The sequence below is a fragment of the Panthera tigris genome, chromosome B4 (genome assembly GCF_018350195.1).
Source record: "Panthera tigris isolate Pti1 chromosome B4, P.tigris_Pti1_mat1.1, whole genome shotgun sequence".
In the NCBI taxonomy this organism is placed as follows: domain Eukaryota; kingdom Metazoa; phylum Chordata; class Mammalia; order Carnivora; family Felidae; genus Panthera; species Panthera tigris.
In genome coordinates this window covers 119,872,265-119,888,133 of record NC_056666.1, presented here as the reverse complement: position 1 = coordinate 119,888,133, position 15,869 = coordinate 119,872,265, and the positions used below count along the sequence as shown (strand labels likewise).

General features: G+C 40.0%; 1 protein-coding gene across 1 annotated transcript in view; it reads right to left on the bottom strand.

Annotated features, from left to right (window-relative positions):
- The window catches only part of NR1H4 (nuclear receptor subfamily 1 group H member 4), a 74,084-nt gene that overhangs the window by 24,911 nt on the left and 33,304 nt on the right, over positions 1 to 15,869 (bottom strand). The window contains exons 3-4 of the mRNA XM_015539103.2: positions 15,259 to 15,624; positions 1,023 to 1,163 (exon numbers count right to left, since the gene is read on the bottom strand). Of these exons, the coding sequence (XP_015394589.1) occupies positions 1,023 to 1,163; positions 15,259 to 15,624 (507 nt within the window). The remainder of the gene's footprint in view (positions 1 to 1,022; positions 1,164 to 15,258; positions 15,625 to 15,869) is intronic.

Genomic DNA, 15,869 nt, shown 5'->3' with positions numbered 1-15,869 from the left:
TTTAAGTGATGAGCAACATGAACCATCCAGTATCAAAGTAAGCGTTTCCATTGCAGGATTGGATTCCAGCAGTCATCCCTCTTGCAGTCTCTTGTTTCATATGCTAAGAGGAGATAGTGATCATCTACTATAAAACTTTCATCCACCAGAGCTGGATTATTTACACTGACCTATTTTTCCCCCTCATGCACACATTATTTCTCTGGGTCCATCCCAGTTGCTTGTACAGTTTGGGAACAATAGAATTGGAGTCACCTTCCAAAGGCTTTTATTCCATGTGGCATTCCCTCCCTGAATGTTATCATCCCCTTGGTGACATTTGTTTGTCATTTGTTTTTTGAGGAGGAATGGACCATATCTCAAAATCTGAGTGGTCTGTAGAATTTGCAGAATGAAAAATTAATACATTATATACTAGCATGCATTCCAAATTGATGAAGATTATGGTTCCTCACAAAGCCAGCAGTTAATACAGTGTCTCTTTATCAGATCAAAGGGCCAAATTATATTAAAACTCACAGTAGTTAATTTCCTGTGTAAACCTATACAAATTGGTTCAAAGCTGCACTAAGAGAAGAAGGACTACTAATAAAATGACTTGGTTTAAAACTCTATTTAGACAATTCAGAGGCAGTTATACTTTATAAAGCATTCTTAATCTTTCCCACAACTGTGAATGTTTATGCTAATTAAACAATAAGAAAGATATTAAATCACATTTGGAGAAAACTTTTAGACTGCTATCATTCTTGGAAGCTACTGTAGATTAATGCCACCTCACTCCACATATGATTCCTTGCAACAATGAATAACAAAAAACTGTTTCAGGTGAACAAAATGCTCTTTAGCTGACACTTTGGACAATTTCAGTGGTTCATTACCCTTTTCAAGAACATTGATGGCTTAGTAAATCCCTTCTTTAATATGTGAAGTACCATTCTAATCATGTGAGTTACCTGCCATCTGCCTCCTTAGATTTTTAGTGGAATTTAATTGCTTGATGTGAATACCTGTATACATACATTCAGCCAACATTCCCATCTCTTTGCATTTCCTTAGGCGACACTCTTGGCACTTTCTTCGCATGTACATGTCCATCACACAGTTGCCCCCATTTTTACACTTGTACACGGCATTTTTGGTAATGCTTCTCCTGAAGAAACCTGTGAAAGAAACACAGAAAGGAATAAAAAGCTATCCTAACAACTTCCACTCAGAAAAACATATTAGGATTAAGGGATGCCAGAACATTTTCTCAGGAACCCCCGGCAAACACCCAGGCAATCTTCAGGTGGACTGGTGACAGATAACTTCAACTGTACTGTGACTTCCAGCAGCCTGCTGTTTTCAATCTCTATCTCAAAGATAAAGACATGTTTGAACTGTAGCCTCTCTTAGAGAAAATCTTGCTTTTTTTTTTAAGAATGGTTACTTTCATTACATCTTTACTGGAATACCATTGTGTTCCAGTGAGCTCTAGATGCTGGTGGTCCGAAGGCGAGTAAGTCATCCCTGCCCTCTTTGAGTTTACAGCCTAGTGGAGGGCAAAGCCATGCAAGCAATCAAACAAGTGAAATTAGGTGTTCCTGGTCTGTGCTGGGGCAGAAGAGGGAGGGAGAATGGTCCGTTCTGGGTGAAGAGATCAGACTTGGAAGCAAGTGTTGCACTAATCCTTGCAAAACAAGTTGCTGTTTACCAGGCAGACTGGGAGAGGTCACATTCAAGGTTTCAGTTCAGTTCTTAACATGCCCGGCCTGGTGCAGTAATACAAATGCCAACCTTGATTTAAAAGCAAACACCTCCCCTGAGATGGTGGAGCCACCATTGCCAGCCTGCAACAGTTAAGCTGCAGGTGGGGAGGGAACACAAATGCCTTTCTTTCAGTTTCTTTTTTCTCCCACTTTCTACTTTTACTCTTCATCCTCCACCTGGCTAACCATAATTTCTGACACTTCCAGACTCAAGGTGGGGTGTGAATAAGGAGAGGATTTGGGGAGGCATGGGAAGAAGTGACAGGAAAGTTCTTTCTTGGCTGGCTTGTGCCCCGCAAGTTTCTGAAATTGACTCCTTCTCTCTTGGAGTTGGGTTCTTTAGAGAATGCCCACCACTGGGATCCATTCCTTTGCAAGTCCTCAATGAGGACAAATACATCTCTATTCTAGCCCAGGGCTTCTATCTCCTTCTTCCGCATGTAGGAATTTGGCAATTCACCACCATCCTCTGTACTCTGGGTCCCTCCATGTTGCCTTGTCATGAGCTGATGATAATGACCCCGTGCCAGCTTTTTTTGGTCCAGCAAACTGCGGGGAGGAGAAATCTCTCCCACTTACCCATAAGCAGTCAGCCACCATACCTCCTGCCCTTTCAACTTCTCAGGTGAAAGTCAGATGCCAGTCTCCTGTGTCCCTCAGCTGTAAGGGATACGTATCAATCTCCTCAAGGGATCCTGTTGAAGACCCTTTCATTGCGCCTGGGGCAGGAGGGCCTCCTTACTGTATAGATTACACCTGAGAAGGGTGGGACACATTCTCCTAATTCTCACAAAAGTACCATACTTTCAGTGGTGGTCCCCAAGGCAGACATCTGTATCCCATCTGCCCACTCCTTTGCAATGGGGAATGGGATCTATAGCACACTAGTCACATGCTCCAAAATCTTTAAAGAGTATACTCTAGAATTTCCAACTCCTGCACACTTCATACCTCAAACTAGGTGAGGTTTTAACCATTTCTTGACTACTGACTGCAAGATGGGCTCACTTTGGATGTAGCAACTAGTGCCAAAACTGAGATAGCAAGAGTCTTTCCTATTTTAACAGCCTATCAGAATAGCTAACATTTATTAAGCACTCACTAGTTTTTGTTCTATTTCACCTGTATTTAGTTATTTAAACTCCATATCAATTTTATGATGAAGATAATATTATATGTCCCCATATTACAGAATGTGGGAAAATGCACAGAGAAATTAAGCATTTTGACCATGATCACATGGTTAATAAGTGGATTAGGAGGATTCAAACCCAGGCAGTCATGGACCAAAGGCCACACTCCCAACCACTATATCATAATTGTCTCCCTTAAGTTACAAGAGAATAGAATAACAATATTAAGTACCTACCACCTGAAAGCTACATTCTCTAACCTGGGAGACGTCCAGATAAATAAGACAACCCTTGTCCTCAGAGTTTCCAACTTAGAAGACAGAGAAGAAGTACATTTACAGCATAATATAAGATAGAGTGATAGGATAGCTAATTAAGTAATAAATAATTGGAATGTAGATGAAAAAGTGATCATTTCAAGGCCGCATTATATGCTTATGAACATACTGTCACATTCAGAGGAGGCAGCAATTCCATCACAGACATGGAGATTTGTACATTTGTTATGACAATTTTTCCTGCAGAAGGCAATAAAAATTGGTTCTAGTAAAATAAATATGACAATGTCTCAACACCTAGAAATCAAGTGTCTTGAGAGGAAAAGGCATTATAGGGTCTAGGAATGGCCCTGATTAATTCCAGGTAGGGGAAATCAGAGAATTCAGGAAGGAGTAGAATTTGAGCTGGATGTTGAAGAATAAGTAGAGTTTTGAAACATGGACTGTGAGGGAGGAAGCACAGTCTGGGAAATGAGAAAAGGCAACAAGTTATGGAAATTCCAGGGAAGAGTGGATAGTCTATTTTGGTGGAAGGGTAGAATGTAGGGAGAATTAGTGAGAGGTGGGTGAGGGCATGTAGTGGGACAGAATATAAATGCCCTTTAATGCCACAATTGAGTCTTTACCGTGCAGAAAGAGAGAAACCATTAGAGGATTTTGGAAGAGGGTGTGACCTAATCTCCATGTTGGGAAGAATCCTTGGTGCAAGTTGAAGAAAAGTGGACCAGCCCAGAGGTTATTAGTGCCTGAACTGGCTGGAGGGTGAGAAAAGAGAAGAGGAAAGGAGGAACTCATGACTTGGTAACTAGTTCAACATAAAAACAGAAGCAGAAGGAAAAATTAGAGATAGCAAGGTTAAAAAAAAGTCATAGACTTGCTTGTGAAATTGTCAGCTGGTGTAACTTTCAGTAGGAAAGATCTTACCATTTTCCTAAATGTCAAATCCAACCACACAAAGTCTAAAAAAAGATTTTGTGCTTCAGATCAACATTGATATTGGGAGTGCAAATACCAAAGCATGTATTTTAAAAGAGACTCTAGGCAAGGGAAGGAAGGAAGGAAGGAGGGAAGGAAGGAAGGAAGGAAGGAAGGAAGGAAGGAAGGAAGGAAGGAAAAATGTATTTCCTGGTACCAAATAATTGAGCTCAATGACCGTATTAGTCGACCTGAGTCAGTCTTCCACAAATATTCAGCCCTTCCCAGGAATGATTCAATTTAAAACCACCACAGATACTGATAGCTCAATAGTTAACAGAAATAAACCTCCTTATTCCAAGATGAATCAAAGGAACAGTGCTAAGACAATTCTGCAGGTTTTTTTTTTTTTTAACTCTGGTATTAACTGAGAAAGAAATCATTATCATCTCAATAGCTGAATTAATTAGCTTTCACTCTTAGGTGGCAACACAATACTATCATTATATCACTTAAATATGGGTACATATACTATATTTATACTTATGCAAATCATCCATACACATACCTCTGCCTCTATCTTGTGCATATTTAACAATGCCCAGAAAAGTCATTTGAAAATGAATGGAAAGGAAATTCACTGAGGAACAGAGGCTTCCTGGTAATGAAAGATGAATAGACAGACCTGGCATTGCCATCTGAGGAATGTGTAGTGCTGGGGCATTCCTGGAGAATGTCTATAGGATAGTAAAATGGATCCCTCAAATATGCATAATATTGCACATTCTGCTTCTCTGCTTCTTTATACAGATATAACTCACATACCATAGCCTATTCACAACTCCTATATACATATGTGTAAGTGTGCACACATATGTGCACACAGTGCACATGTACACATCAGACTCTAGTGACAGTAGCTACCCATTACTTTGAAATCAATAAAATATTGGCTGTTTAAAACTTTGGGGGTTCCCACACGTTTTACACAGCAACAAATGCACAGAGCTGAATAACTAGTGATCTCTACATCCAATATGGCTTAAATAGAGTCAGGCTTTAGGTCTATCTCAGCACACTGTAGAATAACAAGGACTCCTCCACCCTCTTATATAGAACTTACTTTGTATCAGGCAGTGTTCTAAACACTTTGCTTATGGTGATTCATTTACTATTCATAACAATCCTATGAAATAGATTCTATTATTATCTCTCTCTCATAACTAAGGAGACTGCGTTACAGAGAGATGAAGCACTTGCTCAATGTTCTACAGATAATAAATGGTGGAACTTAGATCTGAACTCTGATAGGTTCAGTTCCAAACTCTGTGTTCTTAACCCCTCTACATTAGGCTGTCTTTCTAGTAAGGAGTTCATATTGCTAAAAATGGTCTTTAGACATTAATCTCCCCCAATTCCACACCAAGTGTTAAGTGCTCCATGGTTTCTTCTCTATATCCAAAACTGTTCAAAACACCCTATTCCCCTCCTCCAACCCAGGTGTCTTTTCCACCACAGATTCATTATTAGGAAACTATGCAATGGCCACAAACTAGAGAGGAGGGAGCCGATATAAAAAGGTAAGCTTTGGTGTCCATCACACAATTTCTTAAAGATCTCAGTGCTCCTCCTTGAGCTGCTTGCTGAAATTTTTAGAACTTGATAATGGACTCCTGATCACCTAGTAGGAGCTGTTTCAGACTATTATTTTTGAAAAAGCAACCCTCACACTTCTGAAATGAAATTGATGAAAATTATTATTTTTTAAGCTTTCTTTTAATTCATTAGTTAACATACAGTGTTATATTAGTTTCAGGTGTAGAATACAATGAGTCAACACTTCTATACATCACCCAGTGCTCAGCATGACAGGTGCACTCCTTAATCCCCATCACCTATTTCACCCAGCCCCAACTCCCTCCCTTCTGATAACCTTCAGTTTGTTCTCAATAATTAAGAGTGTTTCTTGGTTTCTCTCTTTTTCCCTTTGATCATTTGTTTTTGTTTCTTAAATTCCACATATGAATGAAATCATATGGCATTTGTCTTTCTCTGACTGACTTATTTCACTTAGCATTATACTCTCTAGCTTCATCCACATTGTTGTAAATGACAAGGTTTCATTCTTTTTATGGCCAAATAATATTCCATTGTATATATATCTATACACCACATCTTCTTTATCCATTCACCTATTGATGGACGATACATGGGCTGCTTCCCTATCTTGGCTTTTGTAAATAATGCTACTATAAACACAGGGGTGCATGTATCCCTTTGAATTAATGTTTTTTTTTTTTATTTTTTTGAGTAAATACCTAGTAGTGTGATTACTGGATCATAGCGTAGTTCTATTTCTAACTTAAAAAAATTTTTTTTAATGTTCACTTATTTTTGAGAGAGAGACAGAAAGTGAGCAGGGGAGGAGCAGAGAGAGAGGGAGACTCAGTATCCGAAGCAGGTTCCAGGCTCTGAGCTGTCAGCACAAAGCCTGACACGGGGCTTGAACCCACAAACTGTGAGATCGTGACCTGAGCCAAAGATAGATGCTTAACTGACTGAGCCACCCAGGTGCCCCTATTTTTAGCTTTTTGAGGAATCTCCACACTGTTTTCTATAGTGGCTTCACAAGGTTGCATTCCCACCGACAGTCCAAGAGATTCTGTTTTCTCCACATCCTATCCAACACCAGTTGTTTCTTGTGATGAAAATTATTATTGACTAGTTAATGCTAATAGTAATTTTAAGTTTTTCCCCCTTTAATCTGTTGGGGAGCCATACACAGGCAAAAAAAATTCATCTGACTTTTCCAACACTTACTTTTACCAACTACAATCCCTACTGACTTTTTTTCTTAAATAAATTTTTTAAAGGACTGACTTTGAATTACTTGGGGAAGTTGCCTAACATCCTTTCAAAGTAGTCAAATCTACAAACAACTTAGTAGCCAAAGGACATGCCTCAAACTTCTATACTCCCTTCAGTCAAAAATACCACAAAGTAAGAAAAGTTCATGAAATAGCAGTCTCTAAGAGTTAGAGTACAACTCCCTCAGTGTATCAAAAATGTTGATGAATCTCTGAAAGCTAGGAAACAGAGTAAATTTATGAATAAACATTGCCCAAGACAGGTGAAGAATGTAGGATTAGGAGTAATGGAGGAAACTCCAAGTTCAGATACAAGATGCTCATGGCCTACAAGCATTCAGAAGGAGTCCTGTACTAAGCCAGGAGTTAGCTAACCACAACATGAAGGGAAAATTCCACCCCTTGCTTATTTCTGCATGTGCTGTAACCTAAGAATGGTTTTTACATGATTAGCAGTTGGAGAAAAGAAAAGTATTTTGTGGTATGTAAAATTTTTGACAAATTTTAGTGTTCATAAATAAAGTTTTATTGGAACACAGCCAAGCTCATTCATTTATATGCATGTCTGCTTTCACATTACAATGACAGTCAAATAATTGTGACAGAGACCTTAGTACACATGAAGCCTAAAATATTGACTATCCGGCCCTTTACAAAAAGTTTGCCATCCATCTAAGCCATGGATGGTAGTAGTATTTGCACACAGTCTCAAACAATGATATAAACCAGAGTGGGAGGGCGATGCTCAGGAGGAATGGCCTAGAAGACAAGGACTGAAATATTCTATCCAACACACATCTTATCCTCCCTCCAGATTGCTAAAAGCAGCCTGCACAAACACAAACAGCTTCCTCAGAGGGGTGAACAGGGAATCTCAGAGACTCCTTAATGACATGACTGTCCTTTCTAAAGTCATTTGAGAAGTGCCTTTGTGGGAGTTTGCCTGGAAGGCAACTCTTGAGTCTATTCCTCCTTTCACCTTAACCTATTAATAGAAGGTACAGGGTCAAAGTGTAAGACACTGCAAGGCAAGCTTCCACAAAGGCCCTTCTTAAATTATATATTTTAATGCTCTTGTATATCACAATTAGAAATGAAGACACTTAGATGCTTCATTATTTTTTAAAAGTGATATGACTAGTGATTGTCATTTCTATGTGTGCAAGGGGCTAACAACCCTACTTAGTTACTCAGAGGATGGTCTATTTTGGGGTGCCTGGGTGGCTCAGTCAGTTGGGCATCTGACTTCGGCTCAGGTCATGGATTTCACAGCTTGTGGGTTCGAGCCCATGTTGGGCTCTGTGCTGACGGCTTGGAGCCTGGAGCCTACTTTGGATTCTGTAGGATTCTGCTCCTCCCCCACTCACTCTCTGTCTCTCTCTCTCAAAAATAAACAAACATTTTTTAAAAAGAGGATGGTCTATTTTGTACACAAGTGAGTGTTGTTCAATGATTCATAGTTGTGAGTGCTTTGGGAAAGTATATTGGTGGAGAACACCAGGAGATCATTCTATCAAATGACCAATGGGTTTAGATTCACCATCATCTAGATTTCATTTGGTTTTCTCTTTGTTGGTGTGCTTTTTCCTTAAACACAGAACCAACTTTTGAAACACTCATTTTCCTTGCATATGCTTTAGTGTTGAATGTCTTCAGAAAGTCACTGACAAAAGGATACAAGGAAGGACAGCACAGAGGGCAAAGTATAGCTCAGGAGTCCTGGAGATTTGACTACCCATTCTACCCCAATCTTTTATAGCTGTGAGGCCTGGACAAGTCTCTGAGTGTTGGTATCTTTATTCGCAAAAAGGAAATGATAATACCATCTACTGGAGCCATTATAAAGATAAATGAAATAAACAGTCTATAACAGAATGCCATAACAGAAACAAAGTCATTATTTTCCCCAATTTGTTTGAGCCCATTAATGTATATTTTTTCAATAATTTTAGCAATGTTAATATGAAAGGATAATTTATTGAGTGATTCCCAAGTATGCTTTGTTTTTGCTCCTGTTGTTTTTTGGGGTCTGTTTTTTTGTTTTTTGGGTTTGTTTTTTGTTTTGTTTTTGCTGCTTTGATTCCTCTCTCTTTCTCTCTCTCTCTCTCTCTCTCTCTTTGCTTTTCTTTCCCATCCCAGGAGGAGAAAAGATAGGTAGCTATCTTTCTACATTTACTTAATAAAACAAAAGGTAAAGTCCCTCTCTAAAAAAAGAGATAACTGTCACATAGAGTTTTTTTCAACCCCTCATTGAAAGGGTTATACTTGATCATCTCAAAGATGATAGAGGTGGAGGTCAGCGCTTTTATTGGGAAAATGAAGGGAGGGGTAACAATGCTCTGCGTTAGCTTGCTTTTACCGTCTTTAAGAGCCATATAGACTCCAAGGTAGGCAAACTCCAGGAGTTGAAGGCTTATGCCAACTAGAGGGTTTTTTTAGTCCTACTTTCATATTTACATATTGCTTATGTATTTAGTTTAAACATTTTTCCTTGTTTAAATGTAATTTTTGTCTTAGGTTTGTCTTGCATCATTGCTATATATTTATTTGAAATTTCCATTTTTGCCCACTGGAAATCATCATATTACTATTTAAGGATGTTCTTTTTGATACTATTTCGTTGCTTTTGTATTTTTTAATCTTTTTTTTTCTTTCTTACTGTTTTCTCTTTTTGTCTATTTTACATAAACTGTTTCCTTGCTTTGCTTTAAGATGGTGATGAAGAGAACTGGAATTTTGTCTGTTTTGTTCACCATTGCATCTCCTATGCTTAGAATAGTGCCTGGCAGGGGCGCCTGGATGCTCAGTCAGTTAAGCGTCCAACGTCTGCTCAGGTCATGATCTCACGGTTCGTGGATTCGAGCCCCACATCATGCTCTGTGTTGACAGCTCAGAGCCTGGACCCTGCTTTGGGTTCTGTGTCTCCCTCTCTCTGCTTCTCCCCCACTCACTCTCTGTCTCTCTCTCTCTCTCCCAAAAATAAATAAACATTAAAAAAAATTAAAAAAGAATAGTGCCTGGCATATGGTTGCTGAATAAAGAATTGAATTAATGAATTCAAACTCTCAGGAGCTGGAGACTTAACTAATTAATTAATAGGAGGAGAGATAGTTTTGAAGATAGTGTATGATCAAAATTTGGGAGGCCAGATGAATAGAATAACAATAATAAAATCGTAAGAATTCACCAATAAAGCAGCAATAACTAAGGCTTACTGAGCACTCAAGTGTGCCAGGTACTGAGCTAGATATTTCAAAAACAATGCCTCATTTTTTTTTCTTCACAACAACTCAATGATAATAATAATAAGAGTGGACATTTACAGAGGGTTCACCATAGACAAGTACTATGTTAATTGCTTTACACACATTATCTTCTTCAATCTTCCCACCAGCCTCTAGGTGCCTACCTCAAAGGGATGTCCCAAAGATTAAATGAGTTAGTACATGCAAAGCCTCCAGATAAAGCCTGCACATAATAATCATTTAATATATCTTATCTATGAGCAGCATCACCATCATCCTCCTCTCAAGGTCTTCCTCCTCCTCCTCCTCTTTATTATTATCCTCATTTTATAAGTGAGAAGTCTGAAGCCGAGACATAATCAGCAACTTGGAACAGCTGGGAAGAGAATCAGCCATGGGGGAAGGGTCGGATGATATCCAGGTCATCTGCTGTCAGAATCCCACTCTTGTGATTTTTTAAAAAGTTTTATTTATTTATTTTGAGAGAGAGCGAGAGTGGGGGAGAGGCAGAGAGAGAATCCCAAGCAGACTCCATGCTGTCAGCACAGAGCCTGACCCAGGACTCAAACTCATGAACCATGAGATCATGGCCTGAGCCGAAATCAAGAGTCAGATGCTCAACCGACTGAGCCGCCCAGGTGATTTTTAGAACACTTATTACAAAAGGCTTCCAACGCAGTAAAATAGCATAAGCCCCACCCCCTTGCATCACGTTCTAGTTTGACCTATAGAGTTCATTAGGGTTATTATCAGATCTCATAAAATCAGACCCCAAAGTCAAATAGGATTTCAGGAGGTTTGTGTGTGAATCAGGGCACCTCAGCCCTGACCCATAAACAAAGTGCCCACTGCAAACACTCTGCATCTATTCTACATACCAGAATAGTTTCTGTAACTATTGAGTCTTTTCTACAACTTCAGAACTAAGTCAGAATGTGTTCGAAAGGACAACAGGTTACCCATTTACTCATAAAATGCCTTTTAAGATTTCTTTCAATCTCTCATTGATAGGTGCAGACTCCTGGCCTGGAGATGAATGTGACTGACAGTGACCTATTTAAAAATGCGGTCATTTGAAATTTCCAGTCAGATGCAGATCAGTTTTGTTAGTTGAGGCTTGAAGTTTGAATCAAAATTCATCCCCAGACATTAGCACGTTTTCATATGTTCCACTGATAACTGGGGGAAAAGAAAGCTCTTGATTTAATCTAGTGCTGAGCAAATGGCAGTCATTGTCAATGCGTTATACTTGTGTTCTTGCAATTATACTTTTAAAAATGTATTGCAATGACTCTCATTGATGCCATAAATATCTACAATAAAGCATACATTAAAATTAAAATATTTCTAACAGAAACAGATATAGAGACCAATGAAATCAGGATGTTAACCATGATCTTTGCTTTGTTTTTAAGTTTTTAAAAATTTTCTCGTGTGTGTTTGTGTGTGTGTGTGAGTATCACAAGTCTGACAGATCTGCAGTGAAGTCTTAAAGGAAGAGAGCTCCCAGGATCTTTAAAATATAAAAATCTGGGGTGTTGGGTAGCTCACTCACTTAAATATCTGACTTTTGATTTCAGCTCAGGTCATGATCTCACAATTCCGTGAGTTCGAGTACCACATCAGGCTCTGTGTGGGACTCGAGCACAGTGCCTGCTTGGGATTCTGTCTCCCTCTCTCTCTGCCCCTCCCCTGCTCTCCCTCTCTCTCTCTCAAAAATAAATAAACTTTAAAAAATCTTATAAAATATAAAAATTTAACTGAATTCTACAAAGACCCTGTTGAATTGATATTATCATTCTTTGCATATTGGAGGCTCAGAGAAGCAAAATAGTCCATAAACTAAGGATTGGCTAGCTGGATATCCACTGTACCTACTTCTAATCTATCATACATTCTCTATCATAAAGGCAAGACATTGGACACAATCTTTCCCAGACTCCCTTGCAGCTAACATTGTGCATATGATTTAAGCTCTTCCAGACACATGCCCTTATAAGACTGTTGTTTCTGCTGGCAAGTAGGATTGTGGAATTGTGCAGCAATATTGGGTTCCAGCTGCTAGCTTAGAGGATGTTGAAAAGCAAGACACAGGGCCTTCATCATGCACATGTACAGATTTAGCTGGCACGCCATGTCTCTAGAGCCAGTGATTATGGTGGAGGCAGCTTCCTGGTCCCAAGATGGCAGCTAAGGAACCAACAGTTCTGTGTTAGCTTCCTGTTTCCCCATCTTGTTGACTATAGCAATGGCCCGGGCAGGCCGGTTCTGCAGTGTGTGCACTAAGCATCCTCTTGGAGACTCAGCATAGAACCTGCTCCTCTGCCCTTCCAACTTCTTCTGCATTCATTCCTTACTGCTTGAAGTTTTGGTTTCTGTTTTATTTCACTGAACTCTGACCGATATATTAAGTAACTTGCATACTCAGCCAAGAATTACAGAGTCTAGATTCAATGCATGCCTGTGAACCCCCAAAGTTCACACACTCTCTTTGATGGAAAGTTAAAGAGTAAAACTGACTTTGTATCTTGTAAGCACAGACATGCAAGGGGTGCCAGGTGAGGGGACTGGGTTGGCCAAGCTGTTAGGCCTTCCTGGCATAGGCTCCTGCTTCTTCCCCTTATACTCTACCCTATGCTGTGAACCTCCTACCTATCCACTAAGCCAGGATCATTTTCATTTGTTTCCTCAGGAGAACATATACAGAGCACAAAGGAGCTCATTATTGGTTTTTAGTCACCACAATCTGAGCCTTCAGATCCCAGACACTAAATTTCCCCAAGTTGGGAAGGGTAAATTAAGAAAGAAGAAATTAAAAAAAAAGAGTCAAGACATATATTAGATACGTGAAAAGCCCTGAGTTCTGTCCTTCCCCTCTTCACGCCCAGACTGCATCCTGGGATGCTTGTATTGAAAGATTATAGAAACTCCATGTCATTCAGGAGTTCTAGAACAGAAAAATTCTTGCACCCGTCCCCGGAGACAGCCCGGAGAGGCACCAGGTGTTGCCTGCACACTGGGTGACAGGGGAGCAGATGAAATGGCTTCATGTTTTCTCTGAGCAGCCAGGTCTTCCAGCACAACACTGCAGGAGCATCGGGAACCCACCCCACCTGAGTTGCAGGACAGCAGGCAGGCCAGACAGGAAGGAGGAATGTACTCAAGACCCCGGGATGGAGCCTCAGAGACTTTTCCCACTGATCACCGCAGACCAGCTAGAACAACACCCAGCAGATGCTGGACTGTGTTAACAACACTGGAGACCAGAGTCCCACCTGCAGTGCCCAATACCTCCCTGACCCTGGATAATCACAGAATTTAGACAAAACCCCAGAGAAATGTGAGAGTTTTTTTTGGTGGGGGTGAGGGTGAGAAGAATAATCCTAAATTAAATGAAATAAAGGCTCCACAAGGGCTTGAAACTGAATTCAATCCAGCTACACAAAATGAGTTTATGTTTCCTGTATACATGCCCTGACTCTTGTGCTCTCTCACTATATAGCTTCTAGTTAATAGGCTGATACTCACCCTCAAGAGTCATTGGTCCAGAACAAGGTCAGCAAACTACAGCTAGGCCTATGAGCCAAATTCGGCATGCTGCCTGTTTTTTTTTAATTTCCTTACCTATTTTTGTAAGTTAAATAAAGCCATGGCTATGCCCCTTCTTTATGTGGCTGTGTTTGCAGAGTTGAGTAATCGCAAGAAAGACCGCTAAAATATTTACTCTCTCTTTACAGAAAAAAAAAATTGCATACCCTAATGTAGCACACGGGCTCATCCTGGCCCCATCTCATCTCCTCCCTTGCACTCTGGTCCTTTTGCTCGTACCACTGGGGCAAAGTCTCAAGTCAAAATCAATGAAAAAGCTCTGCTTTTTTTTTGCTCTTAAAAATTATATCTACATCCAGCTCCAGCTTTTCCTTCCTGAACTTGCCCAAGGACAACTTCTTTTTTGACCACTTTTCTGTCCCCTTCTGTCCTGTGACCCTGCACTTTCCTGGTAGCCACCCCCCCCCCCCATCTCTGGCTTTCTTCTATACCCTTTAGGGGATTCTCTTCCCCTGCCTGCTTTTAAAGTCGGTGTTTTTTAGGGTTGTCCTAGGCATACTGGTTTCACTCCAGTTACCCTGGATGCCCCAGATTCTTCTCAGGAGGACCAGGTTTCTCTAAGTGCTCATCTGTAAGGAGTTGAGCCGACCCAGGTTACTGACTTCAGGAGTCTATTTCCTTGGCCTAGACAATACCAATACTTTGGCCGCTGAATTAGTCAATACTAGCCTTGACCAAATAGCTCAAAGAGTAGAATGATCATTTAGTAGGCAAGGATTAAAAGACATGGTAGCCAAGTGGTTAATAGCAAATGCTCTGGAGTTAGATTCATAAGCTATACTTTTGAAGCTCCACCTCTAATTAGCTGTGAAGACTTGAGTAAGTTGATTAACTTCTTGTGCTGCACTTTCTTCATCTATAAAATGGGAATGAACATGAGAACTAATAAGTTTACTACTGAGGTATAACAAATACATTATATAATAAAGTATTATTCTCCTTGATCTTAATTTTAAGAAAAGGAAAAGAAAACAACCTAAGGCTCTGGGTGGCTCAGTCAGTTAAGTGTCCGACTTCGGCTCAGGTCATGATCTCATGATTCATGGGTTCGAGCCCCGCATGGGGCTCTGTGCTGACAGCTCAGAGCCTGGAGCCTGCTTTGGATTCTGTGTCTCCCTCTTTCTCTGCCCCTCCCCCACTCACACTCTGTCTCTCTCTTTTTCTCTCAAAAATAAACAGTAAAAAAATTAAAATAAAAAATAACAACCTCCCACCCCTATAAAACCCACAATCCATAAATTCTTTTTAACCATGTGTAAGGTTATAAATAGGAAATAGTTTGTTTATATATAAGCTAAATGCTCTAAAAAGGCTTTTCCTAGAAATCTGTAACAGGTAGGAGCAGAGGAGGAGAAAATGGGAACTTATCTGGAAAAAGGGAAGAATCCAGTCTGAGATATCTCAACAACCAACACAGTAAAACTTGAACAAGGAGAAAATGACCAACCAAAGAAGCTTACCTTTGCACCCCTCACAGGTCAGCGCATTATAATGGTATCCAGATGCTCTGTCTCCACAAACAACACATAATTCATCCCCTTTTATTCTCCCCGTTGTTGTACCCATTCGAGCCTTTTTTGTTACAGGAATCTCTGCTACCTCAATCTCTCCCTGGTAAAGAGTCTCAGCTGGCATTCGCCTGAGTTCATATATTCCAGGAGAATACCACTCTTCAGGCTGCTGGGGGTAGAAACCCAGGTTGGAATAATAGGACGATGAGGAAATCTGTGGTTGAACTTGGGGAAATGGAACATTGTTGTATTGTGAGTATGGTTCCACTTCTAGATTCTGTCCCAAAGGACCTGCTGCTTGTTCTGTTAGTACACCTGAACAAGAGTAACAAAACTGGAATTAAGAAGAGACAAAAATTTAACTATATAAATATTAACAACTTTTTTACAGCCGAAAAACACCGTAAAAAGGACTTAATGACAAATTACAAGCTCAGAACAATATCCACAACATAAAAGACAGACAGAAGACTCATATCATTAATATGTAAAGAGCACTTGAAACCAATAAGAAAAATTCAACAGCCTCATGGAAAGAAAAGATAGAGGATATAAATGGA